Source organism: Mauremys mutica, chromosome 1 (assembly GCF_020497125.1).
Source record: "Mauremys mutica isolate MM-2020 ecotype Southern chromosome 1, ASM2049712v1, whole genome shotgun sequence".
Classification (NCBI taxonomy): Eukaryota; Metazoa; Chordata; order Testudines; family Geoemydidae; genus Mauremys; species Mauremys mutica.
Window position 1 is genome coordinate 180,093,964 of NC_059072.1, and position 26,699 is coordinate 180,120,662.

Here is a 26,699-nt window from a genome sequence, read left to right on the forward strand (position 1 = left end):
TTTAAAGCTGTGTTCTTGTTCAACTGGTGATACATCAAATTTGTAAAAGTAGCAAAGAATATCTGATTTGGTGTCACATTAACACCACCCTATACCGAAAACCTACCGACCGCTATGCCTACCTTCATGCCTCCAGCTTCCATCCCGGGCACACCACAAGATCTATTGTCTACAGCCAAGCACTGAGGTAGAACCACATCTGCTCTAACCCCTCAGACAGAGACTAACACCTACAAAATCTCCACCAAGCATTCTCAAAACTACAGTACCCACACGAGGAAATAAGGAAACAGATCAACAGAGCCAGACGTGTACCCAGAAGCTTCCTACTGCAAGACAAACCCAAGAAAGAAACCAACAGGACTCCACTGGCCATCACATACAGTCCCCAGCTCAAACCCCTCGAACACATCATCAGGGATCTACAACCCATCCTGGACAATGATCCCACACTTTCACAGGCCTTGGGTGGCAGGCCAGTCCTCGCCCACAGCCAACCTGCCAACCTGAAGCATATTCTCACCAGTAACTGCACACTGCACCATAGTAACTCTAGCTCAGGAACCAATCCATGCAACAAACCTCGATGCCAACTCTGCCCACATATCTACAGCAGTGACACCATCACAGGACCTAACCAGATCAGCCACACCATCACCGGTTCATTCACCTGCACGTCCACCAATGTAATATACGCCATCATATGCCAGCAATGCCCCTCTGCTATTTACATTGGCCAAACTGGACAGTCTCTATGGAAAAGGATAAATGGACACAAATCAGATATTAGGAATGGCAATATACAAAAACCTGTAGGAGAACACTTCAACCTCCCTAGCCACACAATAGCAGATCGTAAGGTGGCCATCCTGCAGCAAAAAAACTTCAGGACCAGACTTCAAAGAGAAACTGCTGAGCTTCAGTTCGTCTGCAAATTTGACACCATCAGCTCAGGATTAAACAAAGACTGTGAATGGCTTGCCAACTACAGAACCAGTTTCTCCTCCCTTGGTTTTCACACCTCAACTGTGAACAGGGCCTCATCCTCCCTGATTGAACTAACCTCGTGATCTCTAGCTTGCTTCCTGCTTGCATATATATACCTGCCCCTGGAAATTTCCACTACTTGCATCCGACGAAGTGGGTATTCACCCACAAAAGCTCATGCTCCAAAACGTCTGTTAGTCTATAAGGTGCCATAGGATTCTTTGCTGCTTTTACTGATCCAGACTAACACGGCTACCCCTCTGATACTTGACATTAAATTTGTATTAATCTCATGCCTCTAAACACTCAGGACCATTATGATCAGAACAGCTTGAAGATTTCTGGAACTTTTGTATTCAAGTGCCTATGTCCCATTTATATAACATCTCATTGCCTCACACATATTGAAGTAGTCATCCTTGTAAAGCAGGAAATATTATTCCCATTTTGTAGATGTGGAACTGAGGCAGATAGTAAATGATTTGTCTAGAGTTCCACAAACTCAGTGGCAAAAATAGGAGTTGAACCCAGAACTTTTAAGACCTAATTAAAAGCATTAGCTACAAGATCATTCCTTTTGCTCTGTACTATTGGACATTAAATATAAACTTCATACAAAAAATCCAGTAATTCTCTTTGTTCACAACCTTCTTTTTTCTCCCCCATATGCACTTTGAAAAATATTCCATCTGTTCATTTGTTGAATTTATGACACAAATACATTTGGTTCTCTTATATTTGCTTGACTAATGTAGATGGCTATAGCCACATACTGTACTTGTCTTTTTTTAATAAAATATATATACGTTCAGCTTTAATGGTGTAGCAACTTTACCTACTTTAACTGCCTTTTTCAAAGATACAGTGCAACAAAGGAGAGTAAAAAAACCCAGCTTTTAATTCAAAAGTGCTGTTTTTCTTCCTACTAGAGGCTTAAAATATGCATAAACCATAAAATGGGGCCATATTCAGGTAAAATGCTGTATTCTTTTCTGAGACTTCGTTTCAGTTCCTAAAAACTGTTATAGATGATACAAGACACTAAATAAATTACTAAAATAAAAATACAGATACCCTAATAAAAGATTTTAGTTACATATATCTAAGAACAGAGGTCTTTAAACGTTACAGAAAAGGCAAGTAATCAAATAAGATTATTCATAGTCAGCATTAATTTCAACTCTAGCTACTAAAACAGATGATTACTTGTTGACTAGTAATTAGGTTAATATTAATTGAAACAATGTACTGATCGTAATATCTCCTTTATTACCTATGATGATACCCATGCTATGACTGGAATTCAGCCTATTTAAAGACACCATTCAAAAGCACTGTGATAATACAGTTTTATGGAAAACAAATGTGTTAGGTGTCAGACACTGCGGCTAATTCTAGTTGTGCCCATACTTTATAATGCCCAAAAATAAACATAGTGGGCCAAATTTTAAAGCAAAGGGAACTTCTTTGTGTCTCTCTGATGGCACAGAGTGCCATAACAGGAGTGCAAATGCTTAGCTGAGAATTCCACTGTCAGAGGGGAACTCGTTATTGGTGCATTTGTGCCATAACCAGTGGAGAGAAGGGTGAGGCAGCTGCACTCCATCAAGTCAGCCCTCCATTGGTTTAAAGATTGTCCACTAAGGACCCAATACCAGTTGCAGAATGTAGAGATGTGCAGGAGCAGTTCTAATCATCCTCAGGGCTAGCATGGTTCTGAGGATCAGGAAGCCCATACCAGTTCCCCTCTTTCCTGCACCAAGTACAGCAGTGCCCCAGAAGGCACAAGTCATTCATCCTTTAAGTTAATGGAGCTATATCAATTTACACCACTCAGATCTAGCCCACATGCATTCTGCTCTTAAGTTCCCATGAAATAAGAGTTGGCACTGCTGTAAAATAATTGGGTGCAATTTCAAATAACAATAGCTGCAATGCCAAAAAAATATATAAAAAGCTTCTGTTTCAAGTTTGACAAAGGCTGACAGAAAAATTAAAAGACAAAGTGATAATGATAGATGGACCCTGTGGTATTCCGGCTGAGAATGAAAGAGACTGTAAGTGTTAACTGAACTGAGTGATGACCTACCTGGAAACAATCTCACTACTCTGTGCAAAATTTAATCAGAGACTGTAATATGTATTACTGAATTATTTAGCAAGATTTTAAATCCAAAGGGAGCTGTATTTGCTGTTGTTCCCAGAAACTGGGACTGAACAAAGAGACTGTGGCTTGAATGTCATGTGACGATAGCTCCTTAGCTGTGAAACTGAAAGATCATCAAGCTTTGTGGACATGAGATCACTATTTATACTTTTACTAATTGATTCAGATTTATGAAGCTCTGAGATGGCAATTTATGTTTGATTTGGTTTTTTGGTTTTTGCTAGCATACTGTAGGTTATTTTTATTTTTTTTTTGTTTTGTTTTTTAAAGCATTTCAATAAATAGATTATGTAGATCCAAGTCTTAGTTAAAACAATAAAAGTCAGGACTAACTTCTGATTAGTTCATAATGCAAGGCATATAGCTTGGCTAAAATAACTAGTCAGTTTGGAAGGAGAATAAAATAGATTCACATAGTTTCATGATTCTAAGAAGTTTAATGAATCTCTAGACAATACTAAAAATAGGAAGACACCTTAATGGTAAGATGTGGGAGTTCATTAAGTTTTTATTAAACACTGTTTGGTAGGGTGGGAAACAGAAAAAAGTCAAAGCATTGAGACACAAGGATCTTGGTTTCTACTGCTTTCTCCTTATAAACTAGGAATTAAAAGAATTGTATCTCTCTTCCCTCTTGTTAAAAGTTTACGGGTCTTTTTCTAATCTTGAAAGCAGCAGATTTCAGTAATAGATGGAAAATAAAGCAACACACAATTTAAAAACTAAAAAACAAATAAACAAACAAACAAAAACAGTTTTTCTCTTTTTTAGTTAAGCTAAAAGTTGGTGTCAACATAGTATATATACACACACAAGGCCCAGATTTTGCTCTCACGTTACATTTATGCAATTACTACTGGGAGTTGGCACACAACATTGCAGAATTTGGCTCGGTGAATTTAAATAATATCTCTTGTTTACACTGTTATAGCACCCAAAAGCCCCATTCATGATCAGGGCCCCATTGTGCTAGGTATTCTACAAATACAATTTCTGTCCAGAAGAGTTTACAATCTAATCTGAAACAAAAGTAACAAGAGTTTGTAAGCATGACAAACAAAGGAGGGAGGAGTGGGGAAGGAGTGAGAAAAATAAGTCCACATGCTTACACAGGTAGCTATTGCCCACTTGGGGATTTTTGATGGTTCCACGCCTTTTGACAATTAAAAAAAACCCAGTCAGCTGACCCTGATTGCCTTACAACTTTGCCTTTATTGGATGGCTGATTTTGTTTACGCATCCCTGCAGAAGAGGGTATTGTGAAGACTTTACTAGGAAGAGGAGCTAGTGTCCCTATTGATAAGGTCTGCAAAGGCATGAAGACAGAACTCCATAGAAGTTTGTAGTAGAAATGAACAAATGGTATCGCCAATGGAGCAAAGGGGTTAGGGGTGGGTTGAGGAGATAAGAGTGAAGACAGCAGACAAATAGGGTGAAGTAGAATTGTGAAAAACCTAGAAGGGGATGACAAGATTTTTTTAATTAGCTATGGAAAAGGAAAACCAGGGGAGAGTTTCAATTTTGTCACTCCACCTGCTCAACTTCTTAGAAGAGTTAATAAGGAAGTATGGGCTGAAGAGTACTTAGCATGCTCCTGGTATTCAGATATACATTTCCATTATATCACAAATAGCTGGTAGCAGGAACAAATAACCCAATGTCTTTATAAAAAATAGAGACTGAAAAAGGGTGGGCTGGCTGAAGATTAATTCAGAACAAACTGAAATAATACAGGTGAGATAGAAGCAGCAGCCACAAGATTTGGCTGAAATTCAGAGAAAGCACCCACCACATGTGAGCAGATTGGCAGTCTTGGAATTTTATTATAACTGGGGCTGACTGGCAGATCACATAGTAGTGGTAGTCAAAAAGGCATTTTCCATTTATATCTGGCTAAAAAGAGTGCAGCCTTTTCTTTCGAGTGCTACAATTGTCACTAATATGCCTTTGTCACCTTGAGACTGGGCTGCTGTGATGCACTCTACACAAGGCTATGTGGCATTGCACACAGAGCGCATTTGAAAATTGAATCAAGTGCAGAATATGGCCACCTGCTTGCTAAGCAGGGTGTTTCACAGGGAGCCTATAACATCAGTGTTCCAATACCTGCACTAGCTGCTGATAAGTTTCTAGGCAGGGTTCCAAGATGCTGGTTTTGACCTCTAAAGCCCTCAGTGCTTACTTGAGGGACTACCTCTTTCTCCATGCCATTCTGCCACATTTGACATTAACAGAGGAACTGCACCAGGAGCTTCCTAGATGCAAACAAGAGAGCTGTTGGCAGCAAGGGTCCCTTGGTTCTGGAACACACTTCTCTATCCAAAAGAGCTCACATCTGTTAACATTACAGGCACGCTGCAAAGTCTGTCATTTTTTGCAAGCATTTTGCCAGGAGCTCAGAGTCCATATGTGGAGGGGCCAGAGATTAAAGGAAGATTTAGGTGGGATTTTATGATATGATTGGGTTTGGGTCTTTAGTTTTTCTACATTATTAATTGCAAAATTTTATTACTGGAGAAGCTGATGAACTAAAATGCTGTATGGAAATATTTTAATTTTTAAAATTGTGTTTTACATTTTGTGAGATGCCAGATACACACAATTAAGAATCTAACATTTTCTTAAAATTATCCCTAAACGTAATAATTATTGCAAGCTATTATGCATTTCAAGGAAATCAGTCTAATTTTGTATTTAGAATATTTTTAATAATCTAGATTGAAGAGTTTTGTTTAAGTTTGACATTATCAGTGATTAATATCAGCATAAAATGCAACTGCCAGCACCAGACCGAAACTTGTATTCAACAGATCGATTAACCTTTCATGAATTGTTTCCTTGTTCCAAGAGTCTTACAGTACTTACTTTAGATTTCTACAAATGTGTGCTCTTAGGTTGAATTTTTTTCAAAGCCACCTTAAATATTTCCAGCATCGTTTTTTTTTTTAACTGTTTTGCACTGTGAAATTGTTACACTAAATCAGTTCACTATCTGGAATAAAACTGAAGTGCTCTTTTCTTCATTTTCTAATTGAAGTACTTATTAAAAAAATACACTGCACTTTGCCTTTGAAGCTTATTAGAGCACATCAAATTTTGTATAAACTTGTCAGGATGAAATTAGGTAACACTTACACAATAAGCCATTGACTGCAGTCTTCCTATATTTATTTATTTATTGCAAACCAAAGCTTCAGTTTTAAGGTGTTATGTGATTCTCAGTATGGCATTATACAGTAATCTCGAACATGTTCCATTGATTCATATGTTGAAGTAGCTTTACTCGTAAACATGTGGTATTTATTATTTGAATTACATACAGTAGTGCCTAACGCCTGCAATTGTGAACTCTACCATGGTAGGCACTGGACAAACGCATGGTAAGGGACAATCCCTGCCCTGAAAAACTGACAGTTAAAGTAGACAAGACAAAGGTTGGGAGAAAATAAGTAGTATCATCCACATTTACACATGGGGAACTGAAGCACAGGATTAAGTGACCTGCCTAACATCACACAAGAACTCTGTGGTTGAGCCGTGGCTGGAGCCCAAATCTCCCGAGTCCCAGTCTGGTGCCTCACCCGCAAAAGCACCCTCTCTTATGAACATAATAGAAATTCACATAATTATCTTCAAAAATGCAAATGTGTTTATACCTCAAGTGCCCATTTAACTATAAGAAAATTGGTACCACAAAAGTGGCTAAACTAATTTCCTGAGTATGGTCACCAGGACTTGTCCCCAAGCCTAGTATATTGTGCCTAGTATTCTGTGCCATTTGTTGTTGTCTGATCATATCAAATTTGTGATTTTCATTATTTTTTTGTTAATGCACAGGACAAGCGACACTATCTTTTAAGTGTCCCCAAACTAATTCAAGTTAAAATGTCAAAAATGTCTGTAGCAGCAGAAGACCTTTAGAGATCTTCATGTAAGAAAAAATGGCATCTGATACAAATTAGACACCAAACCAGCCATGAACAAACTTGGCACATTTTTTCAGAACAATTGCACGTGGTTCTTTCTGTGAAGAAAATTCCAAAAAATGCTCAGTCAGTTTCATAGCTGGAGGATGAAAGAGGCAAGGAAGGGAAGAGTTGGGAATAGGGTTGCCAGCTCTGACTGAAGCTATTCCAGGATTTTTTTTTCCAACACGAAGTAATGTCATTTTCTTAAAATAGCCTATTAAAATCTCCTGGATTGCTTTCAATAGTCACTAGCAGATCGATGCCGATTCTGGGAGAGTCCCGGCCAATCCTGGAGGCTTGGCAACCCTAGATGGGAGTGATTCTTTTATATTATTTTCCCTCTTACTGAGATACAAGTTAAAACTAAAGTGGAGTGCTGATCTCTTTTCTCCTTGATGTTGCTTTCATTCTTTCCAAGAAACTCAGGACAAGATATGGGAGTAGTTTACACAACTTGAGATTTACTACAATAATTATAAAGTTAATAAAAAAAAGATGGAAAAGAATTTTTAAAGTAAAACTGGATGGAACTGAGCCTAAACCAAAGTGCTTCAACAGGGAGTGATACACAGTATTTTGTGCCAAAATGTTGGCAATTTTTGGCAATTTTTTTGGGCAATTTTACAAGCTGAAGTATAGTGCATTTGGTTGCTTAATAGTTGACACTGTATTAGATGAACATACTTAATTCTCACAAAAATACCATTGCATAATCCAACATGCCACCAGATAAAAAACAATGTCTATCTTTTTCATAGTCAAATTTTCAAGATGTGGGTTTTTTTCTATTCTAAATAATTTCAGTTGTGAAAATTAAAATGCATTAAAAATTGCAGCTTAAATGAAAATTTCATGTTCCTTTTACCATGCAGGTCACATACAACATGCTGTTGTATATTGCAAGCTCAAACATGGTACAGATGTGTTGGAACTGAAAACAAAGGCCACAACTTTATTAAATGGAAACAGCACACTACTAGGCAGATAATCCTTAGATATTTTTAGCCAGTAAAGCATTGCAATACCATGGTTTGACCACAGAATACTGCAACACATGCTGGAAGAGAAATTTGGTCCTAACTGCTAATTTCTTTTATACAAAATAACAGGCAACCCTCCACAACGGTGATCAGAAATGAAAGCAGTACAGAACTGGCAGTCAGGCAGCAGATCAACTCTCAAATGCCTACCCCTTACAATGGCTCCCCAGAATAATACAATAAAAGCTCCAGAAAGCCTAACTAGAAACAAAGAAACAGAAGCCACAAAAGGAGGCAGGGAGGCCCACCAGAGCAATAATCCACAGCAGTGATAGACTGAGACTCGCAAGCCACAAGCAGCTCTTTAATGCGTCTCCTGCGGCTCTTTGCGGCCCATGATATGAAAACACTGAGATTTAATCATTAACCAGTCTAAGTTATTAACCAATCAGGATGCTTTTAGTATGTATTAATCAATTGTATTTGATAAAATAATAATACTTGGTCAGTCATTTTGCTGTTAGAATATATACATACACACACATGCAGTAAATGAAACAATGAATTCACACTCTGAATAAAAACTATAAAGGGATTATGATAATTACTCTGTAATCTTGGCTCTTTTGGGTAATGTTGATCATTAATTTGGGTCCTGAACCACTGAGGTCTGAGTATTACTGGTCCACAGCAAATTGCTGAAGAAACTAATCTATTTCCTACTAGGATTTTCCTTGCAGACCCTTTCTTCCCCCTCTCCACTCCCTTCCTATTTCTTCCTCACTCCACCCAAAATGAGAAAAAGTGGATTGGGTTGTCAGATGTAATGTCTTGTAGAAAAGAAAATTGTAGGTAAAACCAATTTGTCTTTGAATATATTTGGCAAGTAAACAGCAGCGAAGATTATCAGCACAGGGTAAGCAAGGAAAAAATAGATACGAATATGAATCCTCCACTGAAGCCTTTTAAGAGAAGACAAATCCCTACTGGCCTACAACAGCTTTGAGCGTCCCTCTCAGAACTGATGCATCTCCCAAGACCACCAGATTTATCTTGTCATGCTTGGTAAAGGTATGAAAACTAGTCTATATACCTGCCTTGCAGATTTTCTCAGGAGTGACTGAAGTTTCTTTGTTCCCAGGAGGTAGCCACAGATCTTTTGAAATGGGCTTGGGAGCTAGACTTTTGGACCTGTATGCCTCCAAAAAGCACTGTTTTACACACCCAATGTTATGTTTAGCTGCTTCACACTCTCAACCATGGGCAATACATTTCCTCTTTGCAACCTAATTTTCTACTATGAGCTGTTCATCTGATATATACCTTCACCGCACTACTCACACTGTGCTTATGCCATCTCTTCTCCTTTGCATATAAAAGATTTGAAAGGAGGAGGAAAAGGCACTCCTGCAACCTGTGACAGTTGGCATGCGTCTCTGGGACAGAGTCAGGGCAGTTGGAAGTACCACTGTGGCTTTGTGTAACACCAACACTATAAAAGAGGCACTGGTTCAGAAACTCCATGGCAATTAAGAAATTGACTTTAATAGAAAGGAAGTTGAAACATGTTTTGCTGATTAGTCCAACAGTTCATCTATGAAAATCTGGAGAAAGATATTACAATTTCAAGTTAGAATTCTTTCCATGGTAGGAGGTCATGTTCTCTTCATAGCTGTGAGGAACCTGGTTATTGGTTCAATCATGAACACCTCTGTGAGCCTGCGCAGGGGAGTAAGGCAATGTAAAAAGTCCCCTTGTTCCCATGCAAGGGCTACCCACATAATCAAAGCCTGAGTGAGGGGAGAACAGCGGCAGCAGGCTGCTATTCCCCTTCCTGCAGTGGTGAGCAGGGAGTGGGTAGAGCCTTCCGCATCCTGGAGCAAAGAGGAAGCAAGAACCAGAGTGTGACTCTGGCTAGGGCTTCACTATGAGCTAAGTGTGTGATTTCTGCATACGCACGGTAGCTCTCAGCTGAGCTAGCACACCAGTATAGCTGTGGTAGCACAGGCAGCAGCTGCATAGGCAAGCCGTGCTGAGTACAAACCCACCTGAACCCTGTGGGTACATATTCAGCATGGCAAGTCCCTGCTGCTACTACCCATGCTACTGCAGCTACAATAACATTCAACATCCCTGTGGTGGGAAGAACACCTCAACTGCCCAACACTGTGGCATTTAATTTCAAAAGGGGGAACTATACAAAAATGAGGGGGTTAGTTAGACAAAAGTTAAAAGGTACAGTGACTAAAGTGAAATCCCTGCAAGTTGTATGGGCCCTTTTTAAAGACACCATAGTAGAGGCCCAACTTCAATGTATACCCCAAATTAAGAAAAACAGTAAAAGAACTAAAAAAGAGCCACCGTGGCTTAACAACCATGTATAAGAAGCAGTGAGAGATAAAAAGACTTCCTTTAAAAGGTGGAAGTCAAATCCTAGTGAGGCAAATAGAAAGGAGCACAAACACTGCCAACTTAAGTGCAAGAGTGTAATAAGAAAAGCCAAAGAGGAGTTTGAAGAACGACTAGCCAAAAACTCAAAAGGTAATAACAAAATGTTTTTTAAGTACATCAGAAGCAGGAAGCCTGCTAAACAACCAGTGGGGACCCTTGACGTTCAAAATACAAAAGGAGCGCTTAAAGACGATAAAGTCATTGCGGAGAAACTAAATGGATTCTTTGCTTCAGTCTTCACGGCTGAGGATGTTAGGGAGATTCCCAAACCTGAGCTGGCTTTTGTAGGTGACAAATCTGAGGAACTGTCACAGATTGAAGTGTCACTAGAGGAGGTTTTGGAATTAATTGATAAACTCAACATTAACAAGTCACCGGGACCAGATGGCATTCACCCAAGAGTTCTGAAAGAACTCAAATGTGAAGTTGCGGAACTATTAACTAAGGTTTGTAACCTGTCCTTTAAATCGGCTTCGGTACCCAATGACTGGAAGTTAGCTAATGTAACGCCAATATTTAAAAAGGGCTCTAGGGGTGATCCCGGCAATTACAGACCGGTAAGTCTAACGTCGGTACCGGGCAAATTAGTTGAAACAATAGTTAAGAATAAAATTGTCAGACACATAGAAAAACATAAACTGTTGAGCAATAGTCAACATGGTTTCTGTAAAGGGAAATCGTGTCTTACTAATCTATTAGAGTTCTTTGAAGGGGTCAACAAACATGTGGACAAGGGGGATCCGGTGGACATAGTGTACTTAGATTTCCAGAAAGCCTTTGACAAGGTCCCTCACCAAAGGCTCTTATGTAAATTAAGCTGTCATGGGATAAAAGGGAAGGTCCTTTCATGGATTGAGAACTGGTTAAAGGACAGGGAACAAAGGGTAGGAATTAATGGTAAATTCTCAGAATGGAGAGGGGTAACTAGTGGTGTTCCCCAAGGGTCAGTCCTAGGACCAATCCTATTCAATTTATTCATAAATGATCTGGAGAAAGGGGTAAACAGTGAGGTGGCAAAGTTTGCAGATGATACTAAACTGCTCAAGATAGTTAAGACCAAAGCAGATTGTGAAGAACTTCAAAAAGATCTCACAAAACTAAGTGATTGGGCAACAAAATGGCAAATGAAATTTAATGTGGATAAATGTAAAGTAATGCACATTGGAAAAAATAACCCCAACTATACATACAACATGATGGGGGCTAATTTAGCTACAACGAGTCAGGAAAAAGATCTTGGAGTCATCGTGGATAGTTCTCTGAAGATGTCCATGCAGTGTGCAGAGGCGGTCAAAAAAGCAAACAGGATGTTAGGAATCATTAAAAAGGGGATAGAAAATAAGACTGAGAATATATTATAGCCCTTATATAAATCCATGGTACGCCCACATCTCGAATACTATGTACAGGTGTGGTCTCCTCACCTCAAAAAAGATATTCAAGCACTAGAAAAGGTTCAGAAAAGGGCAATTAAAATGATTAGGGGTTTGGAGAGGGTCCCATACGAGGAAAGATTAAAGAGGCTAGGACTCTTCAGCTTGGAAAAGAGAAGACTAAGGGGGGATATGATAGAGGTATATAAAATCATGAGTGATGTTGAGAAAGTGGATAAGGAAAAGTTATTTACTTATTCCCATAATACAAGAACTAGGGGTCACCAAATGAAATTAATAGGCAGCAGGTTTAAAACAAATAAAAGGAAGTTCTTCTTCACGCAGCGCACAGTCAACTTGTGGAACTCCTTACCTGAGGAGGTTGTGAAGGCTAGGACTATAACAATGTTTAAAAGGGGACTGGATAAATTCATGGTGGCTAAGTCCATAAATGGCTATTAGCCAGGATGGGTAAGAATGGTGTCCCTAGCCTCTGTTCGTCAGAGGATGGAGATGGATGGCAGGAGAGAGATCACTTGATCATTGCCTGTTAGGTTCACTCCCTCTGGGGCACCTGGCATTGGCCACTATCGGTAGACAGATACTGGGCTAGATGGACCTTTGGTCTGACCCAGTACGGCCATTCTTATGTTCTTATGCAGCTACACAATTATTTTTAGCATCCTAGCTCAGAAGAGAGCCAGTGTGAGTATGTATATGTGAGCTGGGAATCATACCTCTAGTTCACAGTGTAATCGTATCCTCTGAGTCTGTTTACTGCCGTGTTCCTAGAGCAGTGTGGCTACACATTGACCCTTACTTGAGTGGGATTATAATTTTAATTATAATTCTCTTTGCGAGAATGATCTGCCAACCTGCAATTGCATTTAAAATAGATTAAATTGTTTAAAAACAATACCTACACTCAGTACCTAGAAACAGGGTTCTATTTCCTGTACTGCTTGAAGATACCTTGCGCAACATCTTAGTTACCCCATCTGTAGCGTGGAGGTAAAATGTCCTGCTCAATACTAAGGGCTGTGAAATGTGCAGAATTATTGATACCATCAAATTCTAGAGCTGAGACTCATGATGTTCTCCAGGCTTTGAGCCCAGTACTCCTTCCTATACTGTTGCTGTGTCCCATTTGGAGAAGCCTGGAGCATGTGTAGTGCCCATGAAAACTCAGTGGGACTGGGGGCATGCTTAGTTCAGATGGAATATTCATAGATTTTAGCAGGACATCTCTAATAAATTATACTAAGTGTGTGTAAATGAAAATTTTCAGAGGTTAAAACTTCACCAAATCTGAGTCAATTTTCAAATGGAGACCAAAAGATGCTCTGACACCAGCATTATCTTCCTGCCAGATTTCAAGTTCCTGTCCCAAATGATGGAGCTGCTACTGCTCTTCAAAAATTGGTTGGATTTTTTTTAAACATAGCCATAACTACATATTTTTCCCAAACCTGTTCTTGGAAATGGCTAAGCCATTTTTGCTGAAACTTAAGAACCAAAACAATAGCTTGAAACACAGACCAAATATGAAAAATCCAGCCCAAATTAAAGTTTGCAAAATTCTAAGCAACTGAAAATACGGGATTAGAACAGAAAGAGTTAAACAACTGTAGTCATAGACATCAGTATCAGCTTCACTTATAATATGTGGTAGATTTTAAATCACATTGGTCCAAAAAGTTGTTAATACTGCATAAATGTAGTACTCTGTTATTTTCAAAAATAAATTGTTTTTTGCTAAGTTACAAATTATGGTTTTGGATGCCTTCTGCCATGTTCTATACTAAAACTGTCCTAAGTTTTAAGATTTCAAATTCTATCTGAAGAGTAAAAATGAAGTATTAATTATGAAGAGTTATAATCAACTTTATGAAAAGTTATTGGAAATTACCACTAGTAAAATAGGAACCATCATGTCCCCCCTTAAAAAAAAGCCAGCAACACACACACAAAGCAAAATAGAAGTCTATAATGTAAATAAATGTAAATAAAATATATGTCAAATGAATTTAAAATATTCAAAGCAGGCTGTGACAAAATTCTGACCTTTTTTTTTTAAAGAAGTATCATATGAACATTACAGTATATATTGTTGATCAGTTCTCCTTATATTTATTACATTGAGAGAAAACCAAATGAAGACATTTAAAATTATATTTTTTGGCTTTATATCATATACAAAATATAGCTGTATATCTGCCTAAGCTAGACTTGACAAAAACTAACAGTTAGTAATACTTGCACTAAAAAGCCTAATAACTACAACTAACCTTCGTTACTATTTCTTGTATTGGTAATGTGGTGGTAATAGATTGTCATAAGCCAATCCCAAATGTGTGTATTTCACTCTTATCGCCTTTTCCCATCTGTTCTGATCTTGACTCATAGGAGAGCGGTGAGCTGGACCCTGGATCACATACCTGATTTTTTTTATAGCTGTCAGTCAGAGATGCATTACCAGTTTTGCAGAAGTTGTGCTCACTCCCCTTTACTCAAATTATAATACATTACTTCCACAGAGTTATGATAGCAGCTCTGCTTGCTTAGAACCAAAGATCTGCCTGGCATTCCTGAACTTTGCAACCCCAGTTGGCAGAACAATATGCTGCTGATGTAGCACCAAGCTAAGATCAATTGAAATCTTAGCTATTAAAATGAAATAGCATGTCATTATACTCTACTGACTGCAATGCATCCTAAATTTTACTTGTATATTGCTCATAAAAGAAGACAATGCTCCAATTACTTAAAAATGCCCAAGATTACAGAGTAATTATCATAACCCCTTTATAGTTTTTATTCTATACAGATAATAAATGACCTTGTAGGAAATGGGGCATCATTAGCAATTGGTAGGCTTTAACTTTTTCATCTGTTTTAACTGAATGGTGCTGCAACAGTTTTCAGCATTCATGTCGTCCTCAATATAAATAAACTCCAAAATAATGGAAGTTAACCTGGCATTTAACATGTATAGTATTTTATATGATTTTACTAACCTAGGTAATTTTGAAGTCCAATTTTGACACAATAACTTTATTAAAGTGAAGTTAAGGCTGCAGACACATCAAAGTTTTTAGTTTACATTATATTTCAAAAACCCTAGCATTAAGAAAAAAATTAGACAGAAAGTTCAGAGTTTCGGTGGTACCTCAACAGCAAGTCAGAGTAAAATAACTATGAGTAAAATTAAAAAAAACACCTACATGCTTTGGAAAATTTTACTCTATTACCTGAACTCTGCTTCAATAGAGAGTCAAAAAACCCCAGACTCATACTTGGAACAAAAAGAACAATAACACACACAGCATTGCATTGCACACTATTAACAAGACATCAAGAAGTACAAGTAAAGTGGTTGAAATGCTACATTAAGAACTGAACTATCTGCACAGTAGTAATTTCCAGATACACACCATTGTAGATTCACTTTCAACATTCACATCCAAAATACCAGCTTTATATGTTCAGTGACTGTGGACATGGAGAAAGACACTTTCTATTCAAAGTCAGCATGCATTCTGCTCCTCTTTAAGGCATTACACAGTAGGTTCAAATGCAGAACTATCACATATTCTTAATTAATAAATTATACATTTTGGCATGTCATATTATTAACACTATTTTTCAAAACTCCAGATCTGCATAAATAAATGCATGACTATCTCATATATTAAGATAGAAATGGGTCGTAGTGTCATTCCTTTGTATGTAACGTGTTAGAATTTGCACTGTCCACAGTTGAAGACTGGAAACTGACTGTTCACCAACTCCTGGACAGTTCACACATAAAATTAAGTCAACAGTTTCATCATAACTGTCTTAAAAACGGCCAGCCAAACACAGATTTCCTTAGCCAAAGTGCTGAAACAACATTATGCAATGCAAACGGGACACAAAGGCTCTTGTGGAAGTACAACCTCAGCCCTGGATTTCCTGGGTTTATTGTTTTTTTTTAATATTGATGTTCTTGAAAAGTAATAAACACTTAAAACATTATGATGCACCTGCAACATTTACTATGACTTACAAGAAAGTGCTTCATTTTTATAACAGTCCTAATGGGGCTCAAAACCCCACACCTAGGGTTGCCAACTGTCTAATTGCACAAACCCGAACACCCTTGCCCCAGCCTTTTCCTGTCCCTTCCCCAAGGCCATGCCCCTGCCCCACCCCTTCTCAGATGCTCTGACCCCCGCTCACTCCATCCCCTCTTTCTCCATCGCTCATTCTCCCCCACCCTCACCAGGCTGGAGCAGGGGGTTGGGGTGCAGGAGGGCGTGCAACGCGCAGGATCTGGGAGGGAGTTTGGGTGCGGGAAGGAGCTCATGGCTGGGACAGGGGGTCAGGGTGAGAGGAGTGAGGGGTGCAGGCTCCAGAAAGGAGTTTGGGTGCAGGAGGAAGTGTGGGTTCTGGGAGGGAGTTTGGGTGCAGGCTCTGGTCTGGGGCAGGGTGGTGTGCAGGATGGGGTGAGTGGTGCGGGCTCCGGGAGGGAGTTTGGGTGCGGTAGGGGGGTGTTCTGGGAGGGAGTTTGGGTGTACATTTGCACCACCCCCACAGCTCCCATTGACCGCAGATCCTGGCCAATGGGAACTGCGGAGTCTGTGCTTGGGGCGGCGCACAGAGGCCCCCTCCCCAGGTGTCGTAGGGATGTGCCTGCCGCTTCCATGAGCGGCACGGGGCCAGGGCATACAGGGAGTCTGCCTTAGCCCCACTACATCACCAGACTTTTAGCAGCCTAAAATCTCCTGGTTTGGCTTCAGTAGCCTCCAGGAATAGAGCTCGATTCCAGAAGATTCCCGGTGAAACCATGAGGGTTGGCAAGCCTACCCACACCCTCCTTGTGGCTGCATTTCTTGATATCTTCAGGAGTAGACCCTCTTCTGAAGATGTTGGAGTTTGCGCAAAGGAAGAAACTCCTTCCTGTAGATTTTATGAAGTCTGTGTCTGTGTTTCAGGGAGGGAGGGAATCAAAGACACTGTAATGGAGCAGCACATAATAGGGCAGAATCTTTTCTTCCATTATTTTTCTGGTTCTCCTAAGAACAACAAGCCAGGATTCCCTTTAGTCTGCAAGAGCAAATCTTTTTTTTTTTTCATTTGAAAACATGAGTGTCCAGCCTATTTAAACCTCATCAGGTTTGATGAACCATTATATTTAAAATCTTAATAATTGAGAGTATAATCAACACTTTTTGGGGGGGGCGGTGGGTACCAAGTAGCAACAAAACAGACTTTTTGAACATTGGTGAATTCCTGTCTTTTTAGGGAGACAAAATTGAGGAACACCTTGTCCACTTCAATTCAAATTTGGATGGATATATATATATATATATATATACACACATACATACACACCTCAGCCCCAGACATACACTATCTTTTGAGGTAGATATTTCTTTATGTGCGATTTATAGATGCAGGGGGCCAAGTTGGGTTTATAATAAAAAACACAGTTTCAAACTTTTAATTATGGAGAGGTTACTACCACTCCATAATACCAATGCCCAATTCTACTTCTCTTTTCAGAAGCCCAAGCATGTGTTCAATGAAAGGGTAAGGCAGTGCAGCTCCCTACAGCTGGTCATGTCTGTAAATTAAATGTTTTATTCCCATAACTAGTAGGCTGTTTTAGAGTTTGACCAACTAGCTCAATGTCTGGAAGTTCTCACTGAGAAATGTGAACACCAATTGTAGGGTTACTTCATTATAATGAGACCTGCTGCTCCATATTGCTATCTCTCTTTCTCTTCTTTTTCTCTTGCAGTGGATATTTTGTCTGTTTATCTTTGAGAGACGTTTGCAAAGAAAAGATGCTGAAAAGCAGTGCACGAGATTAATTAGAGTGCTGGAGTGAAAATACTTGCAGAGCAGTAGGTCTACTTCCCATTTGATAAGACCAATTATAGTATGCAATTTTACCTCTTCTTAAAGCATTCTCCTGCTTTTTAACCTTATTTTAAATTGTTCCAATAATCATTGTAGCACTGTAGGAGTGCTTAGTGCTTTTACAAAAGTGTGAAAAGGCAGAGGTCCTTCTAAAAGGATTTTAGAATGGAGATTAAATATGATACAATGAGGGATGACAACAGGGGATGACAGACAAAAAAAGGAGGTTACAACAAATAAAGATAATGCAGCTTGGTTGTGTATGTCTCTGGTTAGTTCAGAATTTTAAATTATTTAAAGATAAAGTTGAGCATGTGAGAAAGAATGGATGGCACTGGAATGGAGCTTGGCCGCAGAAGGTGAACCAGCGTGAGTTTTGAGGACAAATTTGAAGAGTGAAGATGCTTGGTGCACTTCAATAATGTGAGTGCTCCAGCTGAGTAAAATGATCAGAGATCCGGGCATGAAAGAGAGAGAATGGGTGAATGCAAGGGCTGAGATACAGGCAAAGGCAGAATTGTGCACTCTCACAGGTGAGGGTGAACAGTTTAAATAGTATATGAAATGAGACAAAGAACCGATGAAAGGCTTAGAGGAAATGGATGATGTGGTCAGAGCAATATTGGAATTGGGGTATGGCTAGGCAGCATTCTGTGGGCAGGGAGCCTCCCAGTCCTGGTTGACACGCTCATCTTAGTACTCTAAAAATAGCTCTGTGGACAGGGCTTTGAAGTTGCGGTTTGGACTAGAGCAACTTCAAAGTGCTGTCTACACAGTTATTTTTAGAGAGTTAGCGTGAGTCCCGCTAACCCAAATCTCTTGACCTGGACTGGAAGGCTTACTCCCATGGGCTCCAAAATGTTATGTGGACATACCCTAAATAGCTAACTGCAGTGAGCTGGATGAACTGGGGATAGGAGAAGTGAAGAGGTTACAGTAGTACTAAAGCAAGAAATAATTGTGTGTGAACTACAGCACGTTGAAAATTTTCTGAAGGTACTTTACACTTTTCTGTAATGGATGGAAAAGTTCTGTGGGGATGTATTAATTCTAAGAAAACTTTCGATAGAAAGCAGGCAGGCAGGCAGAGGTGTGACAGGTTTGCAAAAGCCCAGATGAGAAGGAAGCATGGATGACAGTCAAATTGTCAACAGTGATGGCAAAAGGAGGGAGGGGAGATGATGGAGGTTGGAAAATAGAGAAGTTAAATTTGAAATGTTAATGAGAGGATATGGCTAACATTGATTTGATTACTCTTTCTAGCATCAAGTGTTGTCTACCCCAGAAGAAGCGTAGAAAAAAATGGGATGCTCAGGTTAATCCAAGCTAACTGTCCAGGACAAAGCCTTCAAATCACCAGAACTAGCTCTTTCCACTACTTCTATTGTACCGTATTTGCTGATGAAAGGAACTGTCCATGGCCAGCAGTGACTCAAGGTAACTTCCACATTACCTTGCAACATCATAAGATACATGATGTAGTGAATCTAACGTATCACATAGTATCTTGTGATATTAAGTAAAAACCCATGATAATTTGTAAGTTACTTCAAGGCATTGTTGAAATATAATGGAATTGTTTACAGATGATGAATTGTCATTACTACCTGACCTAGTGGAGCTTCTATTTCAGCTTTCCAGTGAGGAGAGATGTGTTTGGAGATTATGATCCTGAGTGTGGTATACAGTAAATCCTCCAAAAACTGTAGAGATGCCATACTTTCTGGACATTCAGTCTTTGGTTACTGGTGACACACATCCTACTGGGGTAGAAACAAGAAACCCAGGACAGGGCAGTCCCAGGCTGCAACTACACAGAGTAGTGGAAAGTTTTTACTCTATTCTGTTCATAATTCCTGCTCCTAATAAAGAGTTTATCTTGGCATTTGTCTGTCAGTAAAATACTACACTAAATTCAGGCCCCATATCTCATTTTCATTTTATTGTTCATATTGGTGGATACTCCATCACTAATTTGAATTTCTGTCATCCCTGATATTACGTGCTGAGCTTGAGTGATTGATTTGTCCATATGTAACAACCGTGTCTTTAGCTTGATTATGACAGACTTGTTCAGCTCTCAACTCCAGCTAAATTAATGGAGCTTTTTACTTTAGCTTGCCAAGTAGAAAATATGTTTTTGAGTTGAATGTCATGATTTTGGTAGTTTGTTCTGTATACTGGTGATTAATAGCAAGTATTTGGTCATAGGTAACCAAAAATTCTCAATAAAGACAAGGAGAGAAAAAGCACAACTTCTGCTGTCTAGAGTCCGTCACTATAGATGGGGTATAATATATCTTACCAGAACGTGAACTTCTACTACACCAAAATAATATATTAGAATGCAGAAATGACAACAGCTACAGGTATTAGGATTTGGCTTTCATTACTGCAGGAGACAAATGTTTGAGTGAAAAAGTATCTTCCCTTTGCACTGCTGTCTATAAACTCTCATTTTGTGTACACCTTCCAGTTTGAGTGCTTTCTTGACAAAAGAAAAATGAAAGTAGCAGCTGTATTTCTTCAGCAAAGCAGCACAGACCCATTTCATAGTTAAATACATTCACTTTTTCTAAAACAAGATTCCTTTATAGTGAAAAAAATGAAACAAAAAGACTTGTTAGTAGATCTGTGTATAGCTATATTTATTCAAACTACCATCAGCCAACATCATAATACTATTACCTCATCTTCCTCTGCAATGGGAAGAAGTGATCACTCTTCTATATAATTTTATGTCTAAGTTGGCCCAATTAAAAGCATCATATGCTCCTTGCTTTGTTTGTATAATTAATATGTACAAACACTTTGCTTACCCTTAATCTCTAATTATGATAAACTACACATTTTCATTTTTAGGCAAGCTTTCTAAATCTCTTCTGTGTTATGAAGATAACTTAGGAAAATTGAGGGAATTAGTGGATAGGGCCCCACTACTGTGTGTGAGATCATGCTTCCCCTTCCACTGCTCTGTGAAGGAGAACTTCCACACAGAGAAGGGGGCCTCAACTGCCTTAGTGGCATAAGTTCTCCATTTTGATCTGGTGGCATAGACTAAGAGAGTCAGGGGAGAAGTGGGAAAGTTGAGGGCTGGGATGCCCACTGTTCTCTATCCAACCCCACAGTGCTTACCTGGAAAAGTTAATACAGCCCTCATAGTGGTATTATCTTTTACACATAACCAACAATCTCACCCTGCGGTCCTAGAGGCTTCTGTGACAAAGTCACTTGTAGCTTGGCTTCATTGAAGTTGCACTGCCAATCGGGTGCTGCTGGTGGCTAGAGTAGAGCGGAAGCAGCACAGGGTATCTGAATGATTGCTTGTGAGTTTGCTACATTCCCCTTTTCTGGAATGTTGCCTCCATGACCAGACAATATGGGGGGATTTCTGTGAGGGCTTCCTTGTGGAAACTCCCTTCCCATGTGGCTTTAGGCCATGCCATATTAAATTTGGCACTGTATGTACAAGAAATGAAAGATGAGTAGGTCAGAATGCATGACTATATAATGGTATGTAAGCCATAATAAAGGAAAGGGACACACATTTTGATGTCACCACCTTAGTTACAGGAGAAGGTGTGAAGAGAAGTCAGAGAGTGTTACAAATCTATTTAGTAATATAAAGTTAAAGGGAAAATATGTCCTCTATTCAATAAGACAACCTGGCTGCAGGATACCAAAACTGCTTTTCATCAGTTTTCAAACAGAAAAGAAAGGAAGTTCTGGATGAGCTGATCAGTCTGAGACAACGATAAAAAGAGGGGACAAGTGGTTTCCCAAGTTGATCTGTATAAACTAATTACACTATACATACAATTAAATAATTAATCCCAACCTCTCATTCACAGCAGAGGCTTTATGACTCCAGTATGGAACAGGTTATTAACAGCAAGGATCATTTCATCCTTGCTCAGACAACTTCCAATGTTACTGAGTTCTAGGAAGCCAAATAACCTTCTGTAGTTCTAATGCTAGATTTGCATGAATGCAATTAGGGAAAGCTCCAGTATCCATAAGAGATATTGTCAGCAATGTTAAAGTTAAACGAGATGACATGCATAATGTGCTGTCACTCACAGCAGAATCGCATCTTGATAATGAATGATTTTAGAGACTGCCATCAAATTGTAATCAGATCAATAGGGTGCATGCAACTGACTGGAAGTGAAAGACACAAGGCAGCTGATCATCAAATATTCTTCCTTATAGGTATAATAAATGGCCATAGCTAATGTAAAAGTAACCATGATGTAAGAGGTAAAAAGGGTCAACTTCTCCCAAATTATCACTTTAATACCTCTGACAAAATACAGAGACCACTCAGATTTCAACAGTTGGTGGGTTTTGGAAAACTGTCAGTCCATCAAAGAGAGACATTAACACTTTGTGTATGCAGCCAACAACTAATAAACCATTACCTACAGGATTTAAAAGGGGAAATATTTTGTGATAATCAACATAAGTGGAGGTTTGAAAGGGGGTTGTTTTTGTTTGTTTTGTTGTTTTTTAAACATAGTAATTCTCAGCAGTGGAGCCTCAGTTGTCTAAAGAGCCCATCATGACTAGGTAAACTAATGATGAACTTCAGAAGCATGAATAGTATTAATCCAGAGGGTGTTTTGATAAGTTTTAGTTCAACAATGGAGACAGAAAATGACTAATTACAAAATGCTTAGAGAAATATTTATTATAAATATGTTAACTGCCAAACTTACCTAAAGGTAATTTGGCACTTCAAGTGAATCATGCTGTTGGCTAGCTTGCAAACACCAGAGTAACATATATATTTGTTCCACTTGAATGACTTATAAGGAGGAAATAGACTTCATATTTCTCATGTCTTTTACAGTCTGAGACTCACCTTAAAAAGTGTTTCCTTTTATTTTGCGGTGGTTCTTAAAAAGTTGCCCATGTATAAAAGCTAGGGGAAAAAAAGATTGCAACAGGTGTTGCAATGGAGTTAATGGACTCATCTCACCTCTGAGATCTGGGTTCACATTCAGACTGTAGGAGTCACCATTTTCCAGCAGTTACCACACAGGATTGTCTGAAGTAACAGATTTAAATGATGGAAATCTGTGGTAACGGTGTGGTAACAGCTGCCAAATGCTGACTCTTGTAATGGCATCTACTGTACTTTTGTTGCATCAAGCTATTTCACACTTAATATTAAGGCCTTTATTCTTTTGACATGAAGCATCAAGACAAATCAGGCAAAACAAAACAATCATAATTAAGTGAGAACCAGGCCATTTTATTAAATAAGTATTATGAACTTGTGATACTAGACAATTTGGGGGGTGATTTTAACATAGGGCCTGATTCTCTGGGGTGATGCAAGACCTTCATCTTACACTGGGATTTGAGAGTGCTCTGCACTAGGCTATACTTTATTTTTAGTATTCTGTCTTGAATGGTTTATAAAATAAATAGCAACTGCCTTGTACTTCTTGGTTTTGGTTTATATGTGACCTATCTACTCATAGCCAGTTATATTTAAACACCATGTTTTATGGATGCAGTTAGGTATAAAACAGTTCCCAGTATACTCTCAAAGACATTTTTGCCTGTTGCTTAAGGGGTTCTCCACACATATTTGAAAGATATATAATGTACAAAATTTATTAGACACCTACTAATAAAAGGAAGTCAGCCTGTTACTTATTAGTAGATGGCGCTCTGAAAAGAATAATTGCACTTTTAATTTTTTCTTGTCATTTTTTCATGTGTTCTTAATCACTTGCTTATAGTTGGTTGAAACAAAAATTTCTAATATTAATCAAGGTACTCTCCCTTACTGAATTTAAAGAGATGTACTCACCATGTACAATCAGGACATACTCTGTGCTGTTTTGGCCAATAGGGTTTGTTGCTTCACATCGATATGTACCATTGTCCGTTTTGTTTAGGAAACTAATTCTTAGGTCCCTACCATTGACAACCATTCTCTCTGGATCTGGTAGTTCTCCGCCATCCTTTGTCCACAATACTGGTTCCGGCCTATTGGATCCAAATCAACAAACTGTATCAGTTATATGTTACATATAGTGTAGCATATAAAACACTCAGACAATAGCATTAGAGATAGATGAGCAGTGGGATACACCATTTATCAGCTACCAAAGAATATCCATCAATTTCTTGAATTTTTGGTACTGCATGTATATTGGACACCAAGCACTGTCTTCTATATTACTTTGGAAGTGACACCGTCATGTCAGCCAATCCATGTGTTCAAATGAGATGCCACTCCAGAATGGGTGGTACTTATCATATAATACACCTGCAATATTACAATGCAAAGGGTATTCTGAGTAGTTAAGTGTACCCCTTGTAAGCTGGTACTACACCCACATGTTCAAAAATATAACCATAGGATGTTATGATACAGTAATTATAAAAAGCCCAATAAGTTTGTCTTTCCCTATAGCTAAGTGGCCCAGCAGCTCTTCCTAAAGGGTACCACTGGAAAAGAAGGTAAGCCCCTGTGAGAATATGAAGGGTTGTCAGGACATTATGGGGAGTCATCAGATGAAGGAATGAGAAATCACAAAGAATGTGAGGAGGGCATTCAGAGATTCAAGAGAGTTTTGACAAAATGATTCTGCAAGAAAACCTTAAGTTTTGGGAAGTGGCTGTATGTTCAAATTGCTTGGACAACACATATTAATCCCAAGTGGATTTTACTGCATTCAGTGAGTTTCCTGAACCAGGCATATCCATCTCTAATTTGCATGTTTTAATCTAAATTTGGTTTTGTAGATAAGTTTTGCCAGAAGCCAAAATAACCTCCACCCCCACTCATCTGTTAAAAGCATCACACTTCTATTATCACAAGACATTGGTAGTGTAGGAACAATTGTCCTGCTTCTTGGAAACAAGGGGTCATCATTAGCAAAGTTAACAGAAATAAATGTTTCCTTAATGTTTTATTAGCAAGGTTAGGAAATTATCTTCACAAAGAGGCTGAGAAATCCAAATAGTGCAAAAGAGATTAAGATAATGTGGTCCTGTTAATGTTTTTTCTTTAATTGCCACCATAGTACATCATGAGAGTTGTAGTCCAGCTAGGGACCTCAGCACACAGAGGAGAAAGGGGACATGGGGTGCCCGAAACACAGCTGACATAAGGCACTGTGGTGGCATTTCCTAATTAACAATTTTAGTTTTCAGCTGAAAACTTTCAGTTTTTGATTCCATCCTAAGAAGCTGAAATTTCCCACAAGGAGAAAAGAAAAATGACCGATTTTCAGCCTAAAATCACCTATGTGGAATTGCAAATGAGGAGTTATAAATATCTCTATGATGGGCAAGGAATGAGAGGTTTGCTTGCTGAATACTGAACAGCTGGAGACCAGATTTACCTGAGGATCTGAGATGCTAATCAATAAAGCAAGATGTACCTCAGAGACCATCCAACATGTTGAACATGCATCTGATTATATGAACCAAATCTAAGGAAACAGACAAACCTGAGCAATGGTTACCATCCCAGCCACATGAGAACTAAGTGGAAAGGAGAAATTGCAGCCTTGCATTCATTCCTAGCGACTTTCATGTTGCCATTTGCTACCAGACTCTCCACTAGAGAGTATCCAGGCTGCCTACAGTCAGTGAGACATCCCTAATGGAGAGTCAGTTTCTGCTTCTTCATGAATATCTGTCTGTGCAACATCATAGCTGTTTCCAAACCAATGAATTACGGCTGTGCTGCTGATATCCATAGGTTTGTATGTTATAGGCCAGTGGTTCTCAAACTTTTGTACTGGTGACCCCTTTCACATAGCAATCCTCTGAGTGCGACCCCCTTATAAATGAAAAACACTTTTAAAATATATTTAACACCATTATAAATGCTGGATGCAAAGTGGGGTTTGAGGTGGAGGCTGACAGCTCATGACCGTCCATATAATAACCTCGCGACCCCCTGAGGGGTCCTGACTCACAGTTTGAGAAGCCCTGATATAGGCCAAAGTAGACACTCGTTCACTCCGGTGACTATCTAGAGTGAACCCAATTAATCAAGAATAATTCCAAACTTGTACTTATGTACCTGAGAGCAGAATTTGGACTTTTATATTTTTATTTTCATATCAATGCATTTAGCTATATGACCAAATAACTAAACAGAATAAAATAGCTGTTAGGAATTCAGCATTTAGGGATTGAGTTGTGGTGAGCATCACAAGGCCTAACTTTCAGAAAATCACTGGGATTTACAAAGCCTAAAAGTTTGGCACCTCTCCTCCCTATAGAATGAACAGGGAGAGATATGTGCCTTAAAATGCGATTTACAAAATGCAGCATGCTGAGCGTGGAGCCAGCTAAACTAGCCAATGGCAGAATGTTAAGACGAGGGGTCTGTGGCAAGCTTTGCCCCTCTCAGGGAGATAGACACCTAAGTCCAGGCTGCAGGGAGGCACCTACCTCCACTTGGAATTCACAGCTGTGAACCCTCTGCTGGAGTTAGGTGCTTCTTGTCAGAGGTGATGATGATGGAGGAGCGCCCTCATAACATTTAGCTCAGTGACTAGTGTACACATCCAGGATGTGGGAGACCCTCTGCATGAACAGGAGAAGGGATTTGAACAGGGATATGCCACCTCTCAGGTGAGTGCCCTAGCTTCTGGGCTATGGGATATTCTGAGGTGAGTCTCTCTCAATTGGTCATTGTAACTGTCCCACTTTCGATAAATAATTGAACAGTCATTGGGACAGAGAGTGAGTGTGAGAATGATGCTATAGCCCGGTGGGTAGGGCACTCACTTTGGAGGTGGGAGACTGTGGATACGGTAACCCTATCGGTACGGTAACAGTCCAATGACTGTTCGACTATTTATCCAAAGCTCCACTCCCCAAGTTA

The 26,699-nt window shown here is 39.2% G+C and overlaps 1 protein-coding gene across 8 annotated transcripts in view; it reads right to left on the reverse strand.

Moving 5' to 3' along the window:
- CADM2 (cell adhesion molecule 2) overlaps positions 1 to 26,699 on the reverse strand; it is a 996,746-nt gene that overhangs the window by 54,031 nt on the left and 916,016 nt on the right. For all 8 annotated transcript variants that reach the window (XM_045002083.1, XM_045002081.1, XM_045002080.1 and 5 more), the window contains one exon: positions 23,658 to 23,836. In XM_045002083.1, the coding sequence (XP_044858018.1) occupies positions 23,658 to 23,836 (179 nt within the window). The remainder of the gene's footprint in view (positions 1 to 23,657; positions 23,837 to 26,699) is intronic.